At 41.5% G+C, this 21,621-nt stretch overlaps 1 protein-coding gene across 2 annotated transcripts; it reads left to right on the top strand.

The window, feature by feature from the left end:
• The first annotated feature begins 676 nt into the window (after nucleotides 1-676).
• Nucleotides 677-21,557, top strand: idh3b (isocitrate dehydrogenase (NAD(+)) 3 non-catalytic subunit beta). 2 transcript variants are annotated; one of them, XM_030375125.1, is made up of 11 exons: nucleotides 677-778; nucleotides 1,411-1,584; nucleotides 1,676-1,796; nucleotides 2,310-2,370; nucleotides 2,478-2,610; nucleotides 2,734-2,867; nucleotides 2,969-3,071; nucleotides 3,223-3,369; nucleotides 3,818-3,912; nucleotides 4,077-4,137; nucleotides 21,156-21,557. In XM_030375125.1, the coding sequence occupies exons 1-11, from the start codon at nucleotides 737-739 to the stop codon at nucleotides 21,231-21,233; spliced, it is 1,149 nt and encodes a 382-aa protein (XP_030230985.1). In that variant the 5' UTR covers nucleotides 677-736; the 3' UTR covers nucleotides 21,234-21,557. The 2 variants fall into 2 exon arrangements, with proteins under 2 accessions (XP_030230985.1, XP_030230984.1); XM_030375124.1 differs by lacking the exon at nucleotides 21,156-21,557 and adding an exon at nucleotides 5,902-6,199.
• Nucleotides 21,558-21,621: the final 64 nt, after the last annotated feature.

Here is a 21,621-nt window from a genome sequence, read left to right as displayed (position 1 = left end):
TGTTGATTGATGACAGACTCCCATGATCATTTGAGAATGAGAACGAGGGAGGAGCTGAGTCTGACTGACTCACCTGAGAACCGTGCATTCCATGATTCGATTCACCGCTACCGGAAACTAGACTGAACGAACAAACAAACAAACGAACGAATGAACGACCGAACCTGAACGACTCTTCTTGGCGAACTGACCGAAGCGAACTGAATCAAGGAAATTAATCATTGAATCCATAACTAGTTGTGAGGGAGAGCGCATGTGCGCAGATCTCATTACAACTTAGAATTTTTACAATGGTTATTTCTGGAATTGACATCAATAATATCACCAACCCTAGACACACAGCCATTAATATTAGCTTAAAATATATTTGAATTAATCCCTTTTATGCCACCACTATACTTATTTACCAATGTTACGAAAACCACACATCCAATGCATTTTGTACATTTGTACTAATCAATTAGGAACAATATGTAAACTTGCTGGATTTTTCAATAGTACTTTATGGATCTTTTTTTTTGAAGGATTGCCGTGTTTTGCAAAATTGTGGGTTGCTCTGCGCATATAGTAATCTCACACTAAACACTACCGTTTTTTTAAAAAAGTGCAACACCAATGCATTCCACTATGTGCCGCTGATGATATAGTAGGATGTTCACTGTGATATTTCGAGTAATACACCAACGAAGAAGATTCTTCCTCACGTCACCTTCACTTGCTGCATTTATCCGTAACGATGGCCGCCGCCTTGAGAGGGAGTTTGTTAACATTGGTCAAGGTGAGTGTTTCATGATGCTTACACGCATGATCTATGTTGTAAAGACATCTGAATTGATTATCTTACTGTGATTACCATTGTAGGAGGACGATACTGGTAAATATAGAAGAAAACGACAGGATACACGAGTGTTTAACTCCTGAGCCCCTAGCATACAATTGCTTATTGAAGAGGGAGAAATTAACTGCATGTCAAAAGTGACGCAGATGACAGCAAACAAATTAACCCTTTTTCCACGGAATTGTATTTGTATGATATAACATGATATAACAGCTATTAATTGGCTTATTGTCTAGTTCGCGTCTTGTTCGAGTCAGTAGAAGCAGATTGGCTAAATGATTGAACTATCATGTTATCCTCATCTATGTTTATCCGAATTAATCACCCTGATTTTGATATGTCTAATGGTTTTAAACAGCTACTGTTTTTTGTGACAGCCACGGTGATTTAATGGTGGTATTAATGGCTGCAAAATCGAGATGCATTACATCTGCTGTGATTACACACACACACACAGACACACGCACAGGAAATTGAACATACCACTTAAATATATGTATTATACACCCGATGGATGCAAAATACCAAGGTTTGTCTGACACTGAATCGGTCCTCCTGTTTCTTGTCATCAGGGTCTGGCTGGCCCCAGGTGGCAGCAGATGCCCCTGAGACCTCTCAGTGTATCCGCAGGTCTTTGTGCCCCAGAAACATCCCCCGCTCGGGCTGATGCCACCTTCAAGGTCACCATGGTGCCAGGTGACGGTGTGGGACCTGAGCTGATGACCGCCGTCAAAGATGTGTTCAAGGTATCATTTTCACCCAAGTTTAAATTTGGTATCATAACTTAAAACGAATTTTAAGTTGATGTAATAAAATTGACCATATCTCAATCCTCAGGCAGGAGATGTTCCAGTGGAATTTGAGGAGTTCCATCTGAGTGAAGTACAGAACATGGCCAGCGAGGAGAAGCTTGAGCAAGTGCTGACCTCCATGAAGACCAACAAGGTGGCCATGAAAGGTACCTTGTTGTTTTCTGCCCTCCACTTACCATCATGTTTAAAAAGTATTAATCAATTGTACTCTCATTGGGTTTCTATTTCATTCCTATAATTCCCTCAAGCTATTGTCAACAAAAGAGTAGATCTCTGTACTAGACTTTAAGCAGGTTTCACACCGCCGCGCGTCAACTCGCCGCCTCCATTTATTTAAATGAGGGAAGGGCGGCAGAGGGGAGGCGGTAAAAAAAAGGGCTGTTGGACCAGGAAGCGGTTGCCGCCCACGTGAACGTGCACAGATTTTTGCCCTACCGCTCAGCTTCCCCCGTGTTTAAACTGTCGGCGTCAGCCACCCGGCCGCTTTTGAAAACGCCTTGCCCTTCACACCGTCGCGCTGAACCCTCTGGCAGCGAGGCGGTTATCAGGGCGGTTGCCGCGCGACGGTGCACCGTTAGTATTTAGCGTCACCTTGTCAAAGACCCTGGTTAAATGGCCATTTGATGAAATGTTCACTTGTCCTTTCTGTGTATTCCTAGGCAAAATTCACACACCAATGGAGTACAAAGGAGAACTTGCTTCCTATGAGATGAGACTACGGTAATTGTAGCCTTATGTTGTGGATGCGAGGGATTATGTTCATGCCGTCTGGCTGTCTTTGGTTGGTCTGTTCTGTTCCGGTAACTCTCCCCTCTGTCCACGTCCAGTCGTAAATTGGACCTATTCGCCAACGTCGTGCATGTGAACAGCCTGCCAGGCTACAACACGCGCCACAACAACCTGGACCTGGTTATCATCCGTGAGCAGACGGAGGGGGAGTACAGCTCCCTGGAACACGAGGTAGAAGAGCTGACCGATAGAAGATATCATGCATTTATCTCTGCAAATGTGATTCCATTCATCAATCCTTAACCAGGGGGGATTTTTTTATTTATTTTTTAATTGCCTGTTTTTACTATTTAGAGCGTCCCTGGGGTTATCGAGTGTCTGAAGATCATCACCAGAGTGAAGTCTCGGCGGATCGCTAAGTTTGCGTTTGACTACGCCACCAAGAAGGGAAGGAGCAAGGTTACGGCTGTGCACAAGGCCAACATCATGTCAGTATATTTTAATTGAATTCTCATTTCCATGAGATTAAGTCACCTTTTGAACAAAGTTGGAGCACATTTAAAGTTGTGCATACATCATTTCATTTCAGGAAATTAGCTGATGGCCTCTTTCTGCAGTGCTGTGCTGAAATTGCAGAACTGTATCCTAAAATCAAATATGAGACTATCATCATTGACAACGCTTGCATGCAGGTATGTTCAGCACTACATCTGCTTACAAGATGTAATTATAACAACGCTACATTTTCTATGATATACAATTGATGATGCATCCTTTTATAGATGAAGTAAGGATTTGTCTAGTCATATTGTGACATTTGGGGTTGATGTTTTGTTTTTGCAGCTTGTGCAGAACCCCTACCAGTTTGATGTGCTGGTGATGCCCAACCTGTATGGTAACATCATTGACAACCTGGCAGCAGGCCTGGTAGGAGGGGCTGGTGTGGTACCCGGCGAGAGCTACAGCGCAGAGTATGCCGTCTTTGAGACCGTAGGTTTTTGGACATTTTTAATTTAATGTTATTTAGCTTTGTTGTCAAGTACTTTCAAGAGCTCATATTATTGATTACATAATGGCTTTGCCCAGGATTTAGTCTTCTCTATGTAGCTTGGATGGTAAAGTAAATCGATTGTCTATTCGCTTCCAACACCCTTTGTTTTTGCTTATTTTGTTTGTTACAATTTTGGTTGTTGCCTTTTCAGCAGAATATTCATGCTTTCATTTGCCGACAGTGTCATATTATATTGTGTCAGTAAGATATTGGGATATCTAATATCTTTGAATATTTATCCAAAAGGTATTATTATTAAAGGTCAATGATTTCCATATTAACAATATGAGAACCCCAAGCAATGAATAGTCTGAGCTGGCTATAGCTCCCGCAATTGTTTGGTTGACTGTCCTTGTCTCATATCCTCCTCCTTCGTCTTTGTGCCAGGGTGCCCGTCACCCTTTCGCCCAGGCGGTAGGCAGGAACATCGCCAACCCCACCGCCATGCTGCTTAGCGCTGCCAACATGCTCAAGCACCTGAAGTAAGTCATTTTTTGTACTTAAACGGTCAAAAAAGCACTCGCATAGCATAGGACCTACCCACTGGGGCTATCCAGGCATTGAACATGCCCACCTTTTTAAGTGTGCCCTTTATTAGCCACGGGTACGAGATGGCTTAATCTTAACGGGCTGCCTTTTCTTGCAGTCTGGAATATCACTCCCAGATGGTGTCGGACGCTGTGAAGAAGGTCATCAAGCAGGGCAAGGTAAGACTTTGTGGGCTTTTAATCTATGCCGGATCATTCTGGCGCCGGAGCCAATGTCTTGATGAACTAACCCTACCAGCATGACCTCTAGGAACAGTGTCTGCCTCCTGCTTTGGTATGGTTGGCACATTGGATTTTAGAAATTGTCAGCAGCACGACAGCTGACTTGGGAAACCTTTCTTCCTCCTCTTCTTCTCCTGCCTCGTCATCTTCTTCCTCGTCTTCTATATAAATGGGTCATTGGTTTGAAACTAATCCGATGAACAAATGTTTTGATAGATCCATTAGTTTTGATCATATTTACACCAATAGTCCCAGACACAAGAATCCCGTTTGGATTTAACCTAACTAACGGCAGGCTTGTATAACTTATTTTACTGCTGAACCACAAAAGACTTCACTTGTGTCCCCGCATCTCTAATGCCATTTATTACCTCAAATCAACGTATTCATTCATAAATAAGCCCTCATTGGTGTAAAATTATCTCTGCCAAAAATCTCACTTATCCTCCTGAGCGAAGAATAATTAATACGTAGTTACATAGGACGGGTAAGCTTCATGAAGGCTTCCATGTTCTTCCGGTCTATGAACTGCCGAGAGGGACAAAAAGCACTACGTGGTACAGGAAATGCAAACGCGTTTTCACTCTGAGCCAGCATGAATGATGACTGAAATAATTCACTATCTTGCTCGAGGAGTAATTACTCATACATCATTAGCTTGCACTAATGATTCAATGCAGTTTGAAATCTGTTTGAAATAACGAACCTCATCATCACTCGAATGACTCGATGAGGTAGTATTGGATGTCATGACACAGCTTCTTGGCACATACTGCCCACAGTAGTTTTGAACAAGCGAGCACTATTAGTTTGAATGCAATATACAATTGTACAACTAGATGGGAGTAATTTTTACAGTGTCCCTTTTTAAAAACATTTTTTTTTTAAGTCTTTACCTAAACTGCATTTTTCCTTATCAAACTAAACTCTTTTTCAGTATCTTCAGTCACTACTAACATTGCTGAAACATAAAATCGAATCAACTTTTTTTTTTTTCACTGTTTTATCTTCATAACTTAAGTGAAGGTGGGATGCATGTAGACCTAGGCAATATGGATAAAATATCATAATACATCTGCAACACGCATGTCTCTCGCATGCTGATGTGAATGGCCATTGTCTCGGAACCCGGCTGTTTGTTTTTGTATGCTCCGTTCACCTGTCAATACCTAATCCATTAACCAACTGTCAAATACTAAACAAAACAAAAATTTGACATTTCCTTCCCTAATATAATGAAAAGGCTTTGCATGAGACATTTATGTATTGAGCGGGGAAGTAAGCTTATCTCTAGACATGGGAGACATTTTTTCAATAACAGAAGTGACTAAAATCAGTATCAGGCCCCAAGTCAGGCCTTGAGTCCCTTTTGTTCATCTGGATAGGACATGATGGGTGTGGACCCACAACTAAAGGGCTTAAGTTAAATGTAAATCAGCAATTATCACATTTAGAATCACTCCAGTCAGCCTCAGCATTAAAGTTTAAAATGCCGTTATTCCAATATAAATAAAATACCCATTCATATTGAGGTAAAATTTGCCCAATGGACTGTTAAAATAGATTAGGAGCAAGAGAGAGATTCTGCCTGGAAGTTGTTTGAAGTGCCCTACCTTTTCCGCTCTCCTTTACTCTCCCTTCCTCGAACCTGTGTGCGTGTGCGTGTGCGTGTGCGTGTGCGTGTGCGTGCTGCTGTCTCAGGTGAGGACGAGGGACCTTGGCGGTTATTGCACCACTGGGGACTTTGTGCATGCCGTAGTGGATAACCTGCGTTTCCGCCCTCGCCACTGAGAAGCTTCACACCCGATGTGCTCTCCCCCCCTTTTTATGTTAAATGTTTGAGTGAAAGTTCTACCATAATGTTAAAACGTGTATGACGGTAAAACATTAACTGTAAAACAAATAACTCCAACTCCCTGTTTAATGGTTTGTTATTGGATTACTAAAAACATCTGCTGCTTGTGTGTGGTCTACATGGATTAAAGTTCTCCGTCGCTACGACGGATTTCCGTCATTTGGAGTTCACAGAGGCCACTTCACATCTCCGATAACGTCGGGACAAATTTACAAACAGGCGTCATTTGGATAAACTAATCGCATATTAAGGATCTAAATAGGTACTTTCTCGCATAAAAAAATATTAAAACTTAAGAAAGTGATGTATTAACAGCACTGAAGCGAGAATTAAAACAGCTTTTAGCAGCTTTACCGCTACCGCTGCCGCGAAATGCATTCTGGGAAACTTGCATACTGTATACTGCGGTGCAGTCGGTCTGCTGTATACTGCATACTGAATCCCACATTCAGTATGCAGTATACAGTACATACCGCGCAGTATGTAGTCGGCAGTACGGTAGTATGCAGTTTCGAACATGTATGGCAAGCCGAGTGTGCCACAATTCGACTTCAATTAAACGCGTTCTGAAACGCCAGCACGCGTGCCCAGAACGCGTTTTGGTTTTCCAGAACGCGTTCCGGCGTTTCAGCGCGCGCGCCCAAAACGCGTTCCGGCGTTTCAGCGCGCACGCCCAGCGTTTCAGCGCGCGCGCCCAGAACGCGTTCTGGCATTTCAGCGCGCGCGCCAAGAACGCGTTCCGTATGGCAAGCCGAGTGTGCCACAATTCGACTTCAATTAAACGCGTTCTGAAACGCCAGCACGCGTGGCCAGAACGCGTTTTGGTTTTCCAAAACGCGTTCCGGCGTTTCAGCGCGCGCGCCCAGAACGCGTTCCGGCGTTTCAGCGCGCGCGCCCAGCGTTTCAGCGCGCGCGCCCAGAACGCGTTCTGGCATTTCAGCGCGCGCGCCAAGAACGCGTTCCGGCATTTCTGCGCGCGCGCTCAGAACGCATATTAGCATATTAACAGCACGCGTGCTGTTAATATGCTAATGCGCTCCTCCCCTCAATTTTCTCAGCCAATAGATTTGAGCCGTTTTCACCCAATCATATGCTAGGGCAAACACACAGACAACATCAGTAGAGACCAGGGCCCCGTTTCCCGAAAGCGTCGTTAGCCTAAGTGGATCGTGAAGTGCGTCGAAAGGGCATCGTAGAGTTTTCACCGCGTTTCCCGAAAGCATCGTGGGGAACGAACGTCTTGAAAACGCTCGTTGCTAACGAGTACTCCAGGGGTGCTCGTAGGTACTCGTAGGACTCTAAGAGAATCGTCAGCTATAGCCTCAGTGGCGACACCATCGGACATTCCGTCTATTGGATGCGTTTTAGTAAAACGCATTGCGCCTTTATGTTCTTAGTTTGGTAATTAATAAAGATTATTAATTAATTTATTAATAAAGATGTTAAAATGGCCAAAATAAAACGGGACAGTCCAGAAAATGTTTGCGCAGGCAGGGCACTCAAAATGTGTGAGAGAAAGTGGGGGGATTTGTGCAGACTGACATAGGCTACTCATAAAACGTAGCATAAAATAATGTACAAAATAAAATACAATTAAAAAAATTAAAAATAAAGAAATAAAATAAATTATAAAAAACAAGCAAAGGAGCAGGCAAAAGGCTGGGATATGGTGGGGATTGGTCACGTTGACGGGAATGTTTAGTGACATGTGGGAGGGTGGAGGGGGTTAAAAAAAAGTCTCAATCACTCTTCGACGCGCATGAAAACCAGCCGCGTAGTTATGAGGGAGGCCGTCCTCACACCGATCTTCCTCGTCGTCATCGTCCTCAGCGTCCTCCGGTTCAAGCAATGCCACCCCAGCCTTAGCTGCAATGTTGTGCAACATAGCCGTCACACATATCACGGCGCATGACTTGGCCGGCGAAAACTGGAGCCCTCCGCCTGACTTGTGAAGGCATCTAAAGCGCAACTTCCACCTCCCGATCGTGCGCTCAACGATGCACCGGGCCAGACGGTGGGCTTCGTTGTATTCCTCATCAATACATACCTTACCCTATTTCCGGAGGGGCTTTTATAGCCAATCAAATTATCAATCAAGGAAATCAGATTAAGTCGGCTCTCTTTGCTGCGCAAAGCATGTTTCAGAAATCAGCCCATTAAGATAAATGTAGTTGTCACACAAGCTATTTTTAATTTTTTGTCATATGGAATTATTTCAGGGGGGAAAATGCCGTGAAACGCACAGTGCATTCAGGATTAGGACTGATATATGTCGGTTTAAGCCTAATCAATTGTGTTTTAATGTCTTTAGCATTCATATAATTGCAGTCTATTTTTTTCGTAGGCTACTCTGCTGTTGTCCTTGATTGGGATATATTTTAACCCTTTTTAACACAATTTTCCTGCGACATTCCTGCGTCTCCCCCTCCTACAGAGCCCATTTAAGCACCGTGTCAGTAGACAGTTACAATCCTACGACGTCGTGAGTGCAGCGAATGCGCGTTCACGTTAAGAGGAGTTTCGGGAAACGCTCCAAAGAAATTATCGATGGATCGCAAGATCCATCGGGAGAATGATCGTACGAGCGAAGATCCATCGTTATCGGGAAACGGGGCCCAGAGCTCTTCTTTCGCGAATCAGTTTCTCTCACTCCTAATCAGGAGATTGTCGGCAGGTGCTGGTTGGACCGGGACCGCAGTGTATAGAGCCTGCCCAGACAGGCTTCTCCCTCCTCCCGGCATTTGATTTCTGCTGTTTGTTTGTAACACATGGACTGATGTTCACTTAATAACAATATAGTAATAACATACTAACTAACTAATATACATATATGATTAATATATTCCTCACCACGACCTGACGTGTAAACACTGTGAAAAAGAAATAGGAAAAAGGTGACCAAAACGTTTCACTAAATTAAAGGCTATGAGTGAGTTTGTAGGTGAGTTACAAATGTATCAAGAGTAGAGGCCAGTTTAATGTGAAAAGGGATGGTTAAATGGTGTGAATATTTTGGGGGCAATTTTGGCTGCAATATTTTCTGCATTTATATAGGCTATACACCAACTATTTATGTAATGTGACAGGAGCAGGATGGAAGTCTTCCTAAAGGGCTTGGTCTGTTGGGTACCAATACCTACCAGTTGGTTACCAATAGTATCAGTTGTAGTAGTATCTATCTCCTCACCTCCCTATATATATATATATATATATATATATATATATATATATATATATAGTTTTTTCTATCTGTCTCATTCCAACTGATGAAGTGAATTATACCTCGTCTTATAGGCTACTACCACGTACAGGCTAAAACCTGCAACTGCATGTTAATACTTCAGACGGACTTATTTACTTCTAATGGAATTTTAACTCTAACTTCTGAACTCTTTTATTGTTTTTATTGTACTCAGAAGACGAATAAGCTGACTCATGTAATGCTGTAATAAATAAATGTAATAAACGATACGCTATAAATAAAAGTATTTTTTAATGATGTTATCATAGTTACCACGGCACTTACCATACACAATGTTCGGTCAAGTAGCTTAGATAGTGTATAGTCAAAGTGTATGTACTTGTAGTGTTCACCACCTCCACATTAACCACCTAATTTGAAACATCTTAACATCTTTAGACTTTAAGAACGACACAACAGAAAAGATTCGCTAAAGAAGAGCTCTGGTCTCGACTGATGTTGTCTGTGTGTTTGCCCTAGCATATGATTGGGTGAAAACGGCTCAAATCTATTGGCTGAGAAAATTGAGGGGAGGAACGCATTAGCATATTAACAGCACGCGTGCTGTTAATATGCTAATATGCGTCGAATTGTGGCACACTCGGCTGTCGAATTGTGGCACACTCGGCTTGCCATAGTTCTATGGCAAGCCGAGTGTGCCACAATTCGACTTCAATTAAACGCGTTCTGAAACGCCAGCACGCGTGGCCAGAACGCGTTTTGGTTTTCCAAAACGCGTTCCGGCGTTTCAGCGCGCGCGCCCAGAACGCGTTCCGGCGTTTCAGCGCGCGCGCCCAGCGTTTCAGCGCGCGCGCCCAGAACGCGTTCTGGCATTTCAGCGCGCGCGCCAAGAACGCGTTCCGGCATTTCTGCGCGCGCGCTCAGAACGCATATTAGCATATTAACAGCACGCGTGCTGTTAATATGCTAATGCGCTCCTCCCCTCAATTTTCTCAGCCAATAGATTTGAGCCGTTTTCACCCAATCATATGCTAGGGCAAACACACAGACAACATCAGTAGAGACCAGGGCCCCGTTTCCCGAAAGTGTCGTTAGCCTAAGTGGATCGTGAAGTGCGTCGAAAGGGCATCGTAGAGTTTTCACCGCGTTTCCCGAAAGCATCGTGGGGAACGAACGTCTTGAAAACGCTCGTAGCTAACGAGTACTCCAGGGGTGCTCGTAGGTACTCGTAGGACTCTAAGAGAATCGTCAGCTATAGCCTCAGTGGCGACACCATCGGACATTCCGTCTATTGGATGCGTTTTAGTAAAACGCATTGCGCCTTTATGTTCTTAGTTTGGTAATTAATAAAGATTATTAATTAATTTATTAATAAAGATGTTAAAATGGCCAAAATAAAACGGGACAGTCCAGAAAATGTTTGCGCAGGCAGGGCACTCAAAATGTGTGAGAGAAAGTGGGGGGATTTGTGCAGACTGACATAGGCTACTCATAAAACGTAGCATAAAATAATGTACAAAATAAAATACAATTAAAAAAATTTAAAATAAAGAAATAAAATAAATTATAAAAAACAAGCAAAGGAGCAGGCAAAAGGCTGGGATATGGTGGGGATTGGTCACGTTGACGGGAATGTTTAGTGACATGTGGGAGGGTGGAGGGGGTTAAAAAAAAGTCTCAATCACTCTTCGACGCGCATGAAAACCAGCCGCGTAGTTATGAGGGAGGCCGTCCTCACACCGATCTTCCTCGTCGTCATCGTCCTCAGCGTCCTCCGGTTCAAGCAATGCCACCCCAGCCTTAGCTGCAATGTTGTGCAACATAGCCGTCACACATATCACGGCGCATGACTTGGCCGGCGAAAACTGGAGCCCTCCGCCTGACTTGTGAAGGCATCTAAAGCGCAACTTCCACCTCCCGATCGTGCGCTCAACGATGCACCGGGCCAGACGGTGGGCTTCGTTGTATTCCTCATCAATACATACCTTACCCTATTTCCGGAGGGGCTTTTATAGCCAATCAAATTATCAATCAAGGAAACCCTTATGCGGAATCAGATTAAGTCGGCTCTCTTTGCTGCGCAAAGCATGTTTCAGAAATCAGCCCATTAAGATAAATGTAGTTGTCACACAAGCTATTTTTAATTTTTTGTCATAAGGAATTATTTCAGGGGGGAAAATGCCGTGAAACGCACAGTGCATTCAGGATTAGGACTGATATATGTCGGTTTAAGCCTAATCAATTGTGTTTTAATGTCTTTAGCATTCATATAATTGCAGTCTATTTTTTTCGTAGGCTACTCTGCTGTTGTCCTTGATGGGGATATATTTTAACCCTTTTTAACACAATTTTCCTGCGACATTCCTGCGTCTCCCCCTCCTACAGAGCCCATTTAAGCACCGTGTCAGTAGACAGTTACAATCCTACGACGTCGTGAGTGCAGCGAATGCGCGTTCACGTTAAGAGGAGTTTCGGGAAACGCTCCAAAGAAATTATCGATGGATCGCAAGATCCATCGGGAGAATGATCGTACGAGCGAAGATCCATCGTTATCGGGAAACGGGGCCCAGAGCTCTTCTTTCGCGAATCAGTTTCTCTCACTCCTAATCAGGAGATTGTCGGCAGGTGCTGGTTGGACCGGGACCGCAGTGTATAGAGCCTGCCCAGACAGGCTTCTCCCTCCTCCCGGCATTTGATTTCTGCTGTTTGTTTGTAACACATGGACTGATGTTCACTTAATAACAATATAGTAATAACATACTAACTAACTAATATACATATATGATTAATATATTCCTCACCATGACCTGACGTGTAGACACTGTGAAAAAGAAATAGGAAAAAGGTGACCAAAACGTTTCACTAAATTAAAGGCTATGAGTGAGTTTGTAGGTGAGTTACAAATGTATCAAGAGTAGAGGCCAGTTTAATGTGAAAAGGGATGGTTAAATGGTAAATGTTGTGAATATTTTGGGGGCAATTTTGGCTGCAATATTTTCTGCATTTATATAGGCTATACACCAACTATTTATGTAATGTGACAGGAGCAGGATGGAAGTCTTCCTAAAGGGCTTGGTCTGTTGGGTACCAATACCTACCAGTTGGTTACCAATAGTATCAGTTGTAGTAGTATCTATCTCCTCACCTCCCTATATTATATATATATATATATATAGATATATATATATATATATATATATATATATATATATATATATATATATATATAGTTTTTTCTATCTGTCTCATTCCAACTGATGAAGTGAATTATACCTCGTCTTATAGGCTACTACCACGTACAGGCTAAAACCTGCAACTGCATGTTAATACTTCAGACGGACTTATTTACTTCTAATGGAATTTTAACTCTAACTTCTGAACTCTTTTATTGTTTTTATTGTACTCAGAAGACGAATAAGCTGACTCATGTAATGCTGTAATAAATAAATGTAATAAACGATACGCTATAAATAAAAGTATTTTTTAATGATGTTATCATAGTTACCACGGCACTTACCATACACAATGTTCGGTCAAGTAGCTTAGATAGTGTATAGTCAAAGTGTATGTACTTGTAGTGTTCACCACCTCCACATTAACCACCTAATTTGAAACATCTTAACATCTTTCGACTTTAAGAACGACACAACAGAAAAGATTCGCGAAAGAAGAGCTCTGGTCTCGACTGATGTTGTCTGTGTGTTTGCCCTAGCATATGATTGGGTGAAAACGGCTCAAATCTATTGGCTGAGAAAATTGAGGGGAGGAACGCATTAGCATATTAACAGCACGCGTGCTGTTAATATGCTAATATGCGTTCTGAGCGCGCGCGCAGAAATGCCGGAACGCGTTCTTGGCGCGCGCGCTGAAATGCCCAAACGCGTTCTGAGCGCGCGCGCTGAAACGCCGGAACGCGTTCTGGGCGCGCGCGCTGAAACGCCGGAACGCGTTTTGGAAAACCAAAACGCGTTCTGGGCACGCGTGCTGGCGTTTCAGAACGCGTTTAATTGAAGTCGAATTGTGGCACACTCGGCTTGCCATATAGTTCCGGCATTTCTGCGCGCGCGCTCAGAACGCATATTAGCATATTAACAGCACGCGTGCTGTTAATATGCTAATTCGCTCCTCCCCTCAATTTTCTCAGCCAATAGATTTGAGCCGTTTTCACCTAATCATATGCTAGGGCAAACACACAGACAACATCAGTCGAGACCATAGCTCTTCTTTCGCGAATCTTTTCTGTTGTGTCGTTCTTAAAGTCGAAAGATGTTAAGATGTTTCAAATTAGGTGGTTAATGTGGAGGTGGTGAACACTACAAGTACATACACTTTGACTATACACTATCTAAGCTACTTGACCGAACATTGTGTATGGTAAGTGCCGTGGCAACTATGATAACATAATTAAAAAATACTTTTATTTATAGCGTATCGTTCAGGGGCGTTGCTAGACCTAGAGTTTTACTGGGGCACAGGCCCCCAACTGCCAACATTTTTTTTTTTACGTGTGCACAATATGAAATAGATTGATACAGAAGGTTATGTACGAGCTTCAAAATCATTGTCACTGTCATACTGTAGGCTATATTAAAGCACTGGTAAAGGTAAAGACGCAAAGATGGATTCATGAGTACCGTACAATTATATTTATTTAAACACATACACATCTCAAAGATTTACAAATAAGGTAACTGACAAATAAACAAAAAGTCTCTTTATGACCTTCACCTCTTTATCAGGAGAAGTCTACACATCTATATTTATTTAGAAGCTGTGTGGAAACAGCATAATTTTGCCAGAACGACATGTACTAAAAAGGCAAGAAACAAGGTTTAAAACTAATAGAATTTCTGACTTAAGGTGAGGTGGCTCATTGCCACCAATCAACCTGGAAAATGTTATAGAACCATCAAAGCTCGTAAATTAAACTAAATAAGTCCATACACTACTGCATAGAGCCTTTTTAAATGATAATTCTTTCACTATTAAGCTGTATCGCCGCGCCTTCATGGTGGCAAAGCGGTCAATAACGTGGCTTTGACTCACTTTGCATAGTTGCTCCTTTTCAATGGACAAAAGAGAAAGTTGGTGAAGCCTTCCTTGCCCCATGGTGGACCTAAGCCAGGTGTGGAGCCTTCTCGACACACTGAAAGATCGCTCACAACTACAACTGTTTACAGGAATTGTGAGTGCAATGATCTGAATTATCTGTGTCAGTGTTGGGAACATTGTTGGATCCAGTATGTTAAAAACACCCTGTATATCCATAATTTCCTTTTTTGTGTTAAGGAAGTTTTTGTCCACTAAAACTTCAAGTTTTGAATACAGACAATTTTTCATTCATTATTAATTTTCCGCGTGTGTGCGTGCACGCATGGTGTGTGTGTGTGTGTGTGTGTGTGTGTGTGTGTGCTATAAAACTACAGGCTACAGACGCTCAGTATTGAAAAACTGGTGCTAATTATATGGGCAACATTCTTTAACAGCAATCAAGTTGTCATTGTTTGTGTCAAACAAGTTGTGAATTTGTTGTAACGTTAAAAAAGGAGATGACTTACTCTGGGCTGTTTCCAGCTCCCGTGGTTTCCAACGAAACATGATCAACAAAAAAACAAGGAATTGAAAGCTACTTACAATATGCCTAGGTTACATTAATTTCCCCTGATGGCAGCAATGTTCCACTTTCAGCTGGAATTCACGGTACATCAAAACCACACGTCTTCTTTCGATTTCAGTTCCCTTTATTTATTCACACAGTTCAGCAGCGGCATTTATTCAGAATCAGAGCCCAAATTAAAGCTGCATTTAGGGCGACTATCACTACCCAGCAGAAAAATAGATGCACTATAAATGGTTTTGTATAGCAGTCACGAACATGAGCATAGTTGTGGAAATGCTGGTGTTAGAAAACAAAGTTGACAGGAATTAAAGTGCTGCACATCGACTGTACAAATGTAGATTATTCATCACAAGAATTTTAATTCAGAAATCGAATAGGCTAATTAACTCTGAATTGTGAGATAAAATTCAGCATTCTGATAATAAAGTCAGAATACTTGGATAAAATCCGAATTCTGATAATTAAATCCAGCATTAAAGGTTCATTTAAGAAGGTTCTCCCCAGTCATTTGTCGCCTGGTCGCAGTGTCGAGTTTTTTTTTTTAAAGTAGTTCACTAGTCATAGCGTGCAAATAAATTGCAGTGTCAGAATTCTGAGAATTTTGTCAGCATTCAGATTTCTCAGAATTCTCTTATGCTGCAAATTAAAGCGCTACTACTATAATAATGCATTGAATTTATATAGCGCTTTGTCCTAGACACTCAAAGACGCTTTACATTGATAGGGGGGACCTCACTCACCACCACCAGTACTAGCAAACTAGTTTCAGCGTGACTGGAGAGAACTTCCTTAAATTAACCTTTAATGCTAGATTTGCATCAACGCTATTGTGTGAATTAGTATGGTTCTCTTTCATGGAAGCCGGAAGTGGGAGATTCCTTATTTTTTTTACCATTATTGTTTTATTAACAAATTTCTCCTACAGGGGATTGATAAAGTTCTATCTAGACTATTGAACAGAAAGAAACACTTGGTCATACTTTACACACTTTACCACTGAAACATTCAGAAGAGTCACGTGGACGAATCCGTAAATAACTGATTTTTTTCATTGGTTGTTGCGTTAAATCTTACCCAGATACAGTAGGGGTATTTTCTGATTGGCTTTTATGTAGCCCCTTTCGTTTTTTGATTGGCTGGTAAGAGGCAGGCTCGACTGAAGACTCCAGAGGCAGCAGGAGATGCACTTGATGAATCCTGCCGATTCCATAGCGAGAGCGGCGCTTCTGCAGATGAATTTAATAATGATCAATGGAATTTTACTGGGGCACTGGAGACTTTTACTGGGGCACGTGCCCCAGTAAAAAGGGGCTGACGACGCCTCTGGTATCGTTTATTACATTTTGTTTATTACAGCATTACATGAGTCAGCTTATTCGTCTTCTGAGTACAATAAAAACAATAAAAGAGTTCAGAAGTTAGAGTTAAAATTCCATTAGAAGTAAATAAGTCCGTCTGAAGTATTAACATGCAGTTGCAGGTTTTAGCCTGTACGTGGTAGTAGCCTATAAGACGAGGTATAATTCACTTCATCAGTTGGAATGAGACAGATAGAAAAAACTATATATATATATATATATATATATATATATATATATATGTATATATATTATAGGGAGGTGAGGAGATAGATACTACTACAACTGATACTATTGGTAACCAACTGGTAGGTATTGGTACCCAACAGACCAAGCCCTTTAGGAAGACTTCCATCCTGCTCCTGTCACATTACATAAATAGTTGGTGTATAGCCTATATAAATGCAGAAAATATTGCAGCCAAAATTGCCCCCAAAATATTCACAACATTTACCATTTAACCATCCCTTTTCACATTAAACTGGCCTCTACTCTTGATACATTTGTAACTCACCTACAAACTCACTCATAGCCTTTAATTTAGTGAAACGTTTTGGTCACCTTTTTCCTATTTCTTTTTCACAGTGTCTACACGTCAGGTCATGGTGAGGAATATATTAATCATATATTTATATTAGTTAGTTAGTATGTTATTACTATATTGTTATTAAGTGAACATTAGTCCATGTGTTACAAACAAACAGCAGAAATCAAATGCCGGGAGGAGGGAGAAGCCTGTCTGGGCAGGCTCTATACACTGCGGTCCCGGTCCAACCAGCACCTGCCGACAATCTCCTGATTAGGAGTGAGAGAAACTGATTCGCGAAAGAAGAGCTCTGGGCCCCGTTTCCCGAAAGCATCGTTAGCCTAAGTGGATCGTGAAGTGCGTCGAAAGGGCATCGTAGAGTTTTCACCGCGTTTCCCGAAAGCATCGTGGGGAACGAACGTCTTGAAAACGCTCGTAGCTAACGAGTACTCCAGGGGTGCTCGTAGGACGCTAAGAGCATCGTCAGCTATAGCCTCAGTGGCGACACCATCGGACATTCCGTCTATTGGATGCGTTTTATTAAAACGTATTGCGCCTTTATGTTCTTAGTTTGGTAATTAATAAAGATTATTAATTTATTTATTAATAAAGATGTTAAAATGGCCAAAATAAAACGGGACAGTCCAGAAAATGTTTGCGCAGGCAGGGCACTCAAAATGTGTGAGAGAAAGTGGGGGGATTTGTGCAGACTGACATAGGCTACTCATAAAACGTAGCATAAAATAATGTAAAAAATAAATTAAATTAAACAAATTAAAAAAAAATAATAATAACGAAATAAAAGAAATTTAAAAAAATAAGAAAATAAAGAAATAATTTTTTTTATAAAAAACAAGCAAAGGAGCAGGCAAAAGGCTGGGATATGGTGGGGATTGGTCACGTTGACGGGAATGTTTAGTGACATGAGGGAGGGTGGAGGGGGTTAAAAAAAAGTCTCAATCACTATTCGACGCGCATGAAAACCAGCCGCGTAGTTATGAGGGAGGCCGTCCTCACACCGATCTTCCTCATCATCGTCATCGTCATCGTCCTCAACGTCCTCCGGTTCAAGCAATGCCACCCCACCCTTAGCTGCAATGTTGTGCAACATAGCCGTCACACATATCACGGCGCATGACTTGGCCGGAGAAAACTGGAGCCCTCCGCCTGACTTGTGAAGGCATCTAAAGCGTAACTTCCACCTCCCGATCGTGCGCTCAACGATGCACCGGGCCAGACGGTGGGCTTCGTTGTATTCCTCATCATGGACCTCTCCCGGGTTATTCACAGGTGTGAAGAGGAATTATTTAAGGGGGGAAAATGCCGTGAAACGCACAGTGCATTCAGGATTAGGACTGATATATGTCGGTTTAAGCCTAATCAATTGTGTTTTAATGTCTTTAGCATTCATATAATTGCAGTCTATTTTTTTCGTAGGCTACTCTGCTGTTGTCCTTGATGGGGATATATTTTAACCCTTTTTAACACAATTTTCCTGCGACATTCCTGCGTCTCCCCCTCCTACGGAGCCCATTTCAGCACCGTGTCAGTAGACAGTTACAATCCTACGACGTCGTGAGTGCAGCGAATGCGCGTTCACGTTAAGAGGAGTTTCGGGAAACGCTCCAAAGAAATTGACGATGGATCGCAAGATCCATCGTGAGAATGATCGTACGAGCGTGGATCCATCGTTATCGGGAAACGGGGCCCTGGTCTCGACTGATGTTGTCTGTGTGTTTGCCCTAGCATATGATTGGGTGAAAACGGCTCAAATCTATTGGCTGAGAAAATTGAGGGGAGGAGCGCATTAGCATATTAACAGCACGCGTGCTGTTAATATGCTAATATGCGTTCTGAGCGCGCGCGCAGAAATGCCGGAACGCGTTCTTGGTGCGCGCGCTGAAATGCCAGAACGCGTTCTGGGCGCGCGCGCTGAAACGCTGGGCGCGCGCGCTGAAACGCCGGAACGCGTTCTGGGCACGCGTGCTGGCGTTTCAGAACGCGTTTAATTGAAGTCGAATTGTGGCACACTCGGCTTGCCATAAACATGGACATAATACACGCGTGTATTATGTCGTCATACGTCAACGCCGGTAAAATTGTCAAATTATATAGTGAGTATTTAAAAGGTCTACCGTTAAAATTGACTGAAAACACAAGCATTTTAATGTACATCCCGATTATATATTAAATATATATTAAATATATTATATACAAATGTATATATATACACACCATTTTCGCGCCACATCTTACGTCTCTTTGTTGTGTTAGTGTTGAGTGTCAGAGCGAAAGTTAAGCTAGTATGAACTCCCTTATAATGATTGACGGCTCTGATGTATCGGATATTGATAAAACACAAAAAAATAAATGGAGATGGGCATGGCTGACGGAAACGGGGAACGATGGCAAGCCTTTTTTAGAGAGTAAAATATGAGACAAGCTTTGCAAAAAAAAAATCTTAGAGTCTATTTGAAAAGACAACAAAAAAATTGCAATAGATGCAAAAGAACAGCTGTTTAAAATCCTCCTCCTGTAAAACAGTATTGGTCGAGCATTTAAACGTGATGGCTGCATTTGGTGCTGACGTCTTATACATTTGTATTTCTTAAGCAGGTGTCAAGTAACCTAACCTGGAACATGTTTCACACACTGCACGTGACTTGGGTGTAGCGCGAATAAAATTTCAGTCAGAAGATTTTTTTTCACTTTAATCCCTGGGTCTAACACTCATTTACATTTCGATTTCATTAGCTTTCTCCCGGATGAAATCTAGTGCTCTACTGTGTCACAAAAGATTGATTGCAAATGATTTGTTACTTTTGACTTTTTATTTTATTTTTATAATTTGATGTAAATGTTTTTCTGTCCTCATTTTTTGCTTCATTGTTGAAATATTCCTTCAAGGTGTTATTTGTATACAGGTTTAATCTTATTTTCTCTTTATCTTTGGCCCAGTTTTTCAAAAGTAATCCAGTGGGATTTAGGATCATGGATTGGATCAACAAATGTTTTTTTCAAAGCAAAAGTGGGATTCAGAACGAAGATCAGATCATGTAATCCGATCTTGTATTTGATCTGGTCAAACCTGGCCTTTGGGTTTTTCAAAACTTTGAACTCGGTTTGGGATCAATTTGATCCTAAAAAACAGTATTATCCTGATCCCATCCGAAGGTTGGATTCAGTTGGTTATCCTTAAATTTGGTATTTGGATCACAGTGATCCGATCCAATGTTCATTTAAAAACTGGCATAAAAGTACAAAGTAGGATAGCAAAACATTGGATTTCCAAATCCGGATCAATTTTATCCCAATTAAAAAAAAAAAAAACTGGGCCCAGGTCTTTTTCCAAAACAGATTAAACTCGCAGCAATGCATTCTGGGATCTCATTTGACTTTAGCTGTCAAAGGTTTATTCTAAGTATGCCACAGCACGTTTGATTTCTTTGAAATATGGGGTTGAACTTGAGATGTAACAAATCCATGGTGGAAATAAGGACATTTATCTTTGACCATGAGTGATTATCCCAAAAACTCATCCAAAGGAGAAAATTATTTGGTTCAGTGAAACCTTTCACAATGCTTCCGATGGAAAGTATTAAGAATCACTTGTTTAATCTTTAGGTGTAACCTGGAAAATCAAAGTGGGAAAAATATAACAGAATTAACAAATACAAAGTATTTATTTAATTTAGCCAAAATACATTCCTGGTAAAGTGAATAACACTGAACCTTTAACGATCCTAGTTATAATTATTGGCATATATGTTATCGATGTACATGTGTACGTACCCAATTTTGAAAATAATCCAATGTTGGCTGCTAAATTTTAGTTTTACAAATTAACATACTAATTCAACATTCATTCCTACTCTGATTGCATACATTGTCGTAGAGATGTCGTACATGTTTCATAGAAGAATGTCGGAATTGGCTTGAAGAATCTGTTCGGGTTCAAAGCTAAGAACATTATAGTTGGGTTTCAGACTGGTACGTGGCCCAAAATAAAACTGACAATGTTTCCATGCAATAATAAACCAGACTGAAACAAACTGCTTGACTAATAGCTACATTGTTGTTTTTTACTGTTATAGTGAATGATGTCTGCTTTACTGACCATTAATCACTGTATAATGGTCGCAACGGTTCAACTGACCTTAGATCTGCTGCTATGCAGCAAACTGTCTTGGCGACACTGCACGGGAATGTCTTCATAGAACACTGTCTATTTGCAATGGATATACATACACGCGCATCTGTCTTCAGCACTGATGAACTGCTTTAATTGTGCAGCCATATTAAAGGGAGTATTTTAGAATGTGAGGACAAGTGTTGCGCAGCTGTTACTGTGCATGTGTGTGTTTGTAACACATGGTTCTTGTGTTTTACAACAGGTGCGCACAGGCGACCTCGGAGGCTACGCTTCCAGTGACGAGTTCACCCGGGCCGTCATCGCTAACATGGCCGTCTGAGTATTCTGAATACAGAAGAAGACTTTCCGCCGAAAACACGCACACACGTTTATTTGTGGACCATGAAACTTAAGTAGAGGTATATCCCAAAACAATGACTTACTTTAATAGAGTACAGCTCAAATATTAAGCAATGACTATGGTGATGTTGGTATCTGCATTCAAGACATCCAGCTAAATGAAATGTATAGCCTATGTAACATGGGTTCTGTTATGTTATAGCTCTTTGTAAATGCAATATAAGGCTTTGATGCTTGGGTCAAATATCAAGAAATATGCATAATGTGTCATGTATTATTTATTCATTAAACATTTTAAACAAGATCTGTTTGCTTCTTTTGAGAGCTAAAGGAAAATAAGATTTATACGTTCTACAATATAAGACTAA

Source organism: Gadus morhua, chromosome 13 (assembly GCF_902167405.1).
Source record: "Gadus morhua chromosome 13, gadMor3.0, whole genome shotgun sequence".
NCBI lineage: Eukaryota > Metazoa > Chordata > Actinopteri > Gadiformes > Gadidae > Gadus > Gadus morhua.
Note: the sequence above shows the minus strand (reverse complement) of the source record. Positions and strands in the feature narration are given on the sequence as shown.

What these genes read in the sequence shown, in the direction of transcription:
- idh3b (XM_030375124.1), top strand. Translation starts at nt 737, where the DNA reads ATGGCCGCCGCCTTGAGAGGGAGTTTGTTAACATTGGTCAAG. An exon ending in CAACAAGGTGGCCATGAAAG is followed by an intron (nt 1,797 to 2,309) that starts GTACCTTGTTGT and finishes GTGTATTCCTAG; the next exon opens with GCAAAATTCACACACCAATG. An exon ending in TCCTATGAGATGAGACTACG is followed by an intron (nt 2,371 to 2,477) that starts GTAATTGTAGCC and finishes GTCCACGTCCAG; the next exon opens with TCGTAAATTGGACCTATTCG.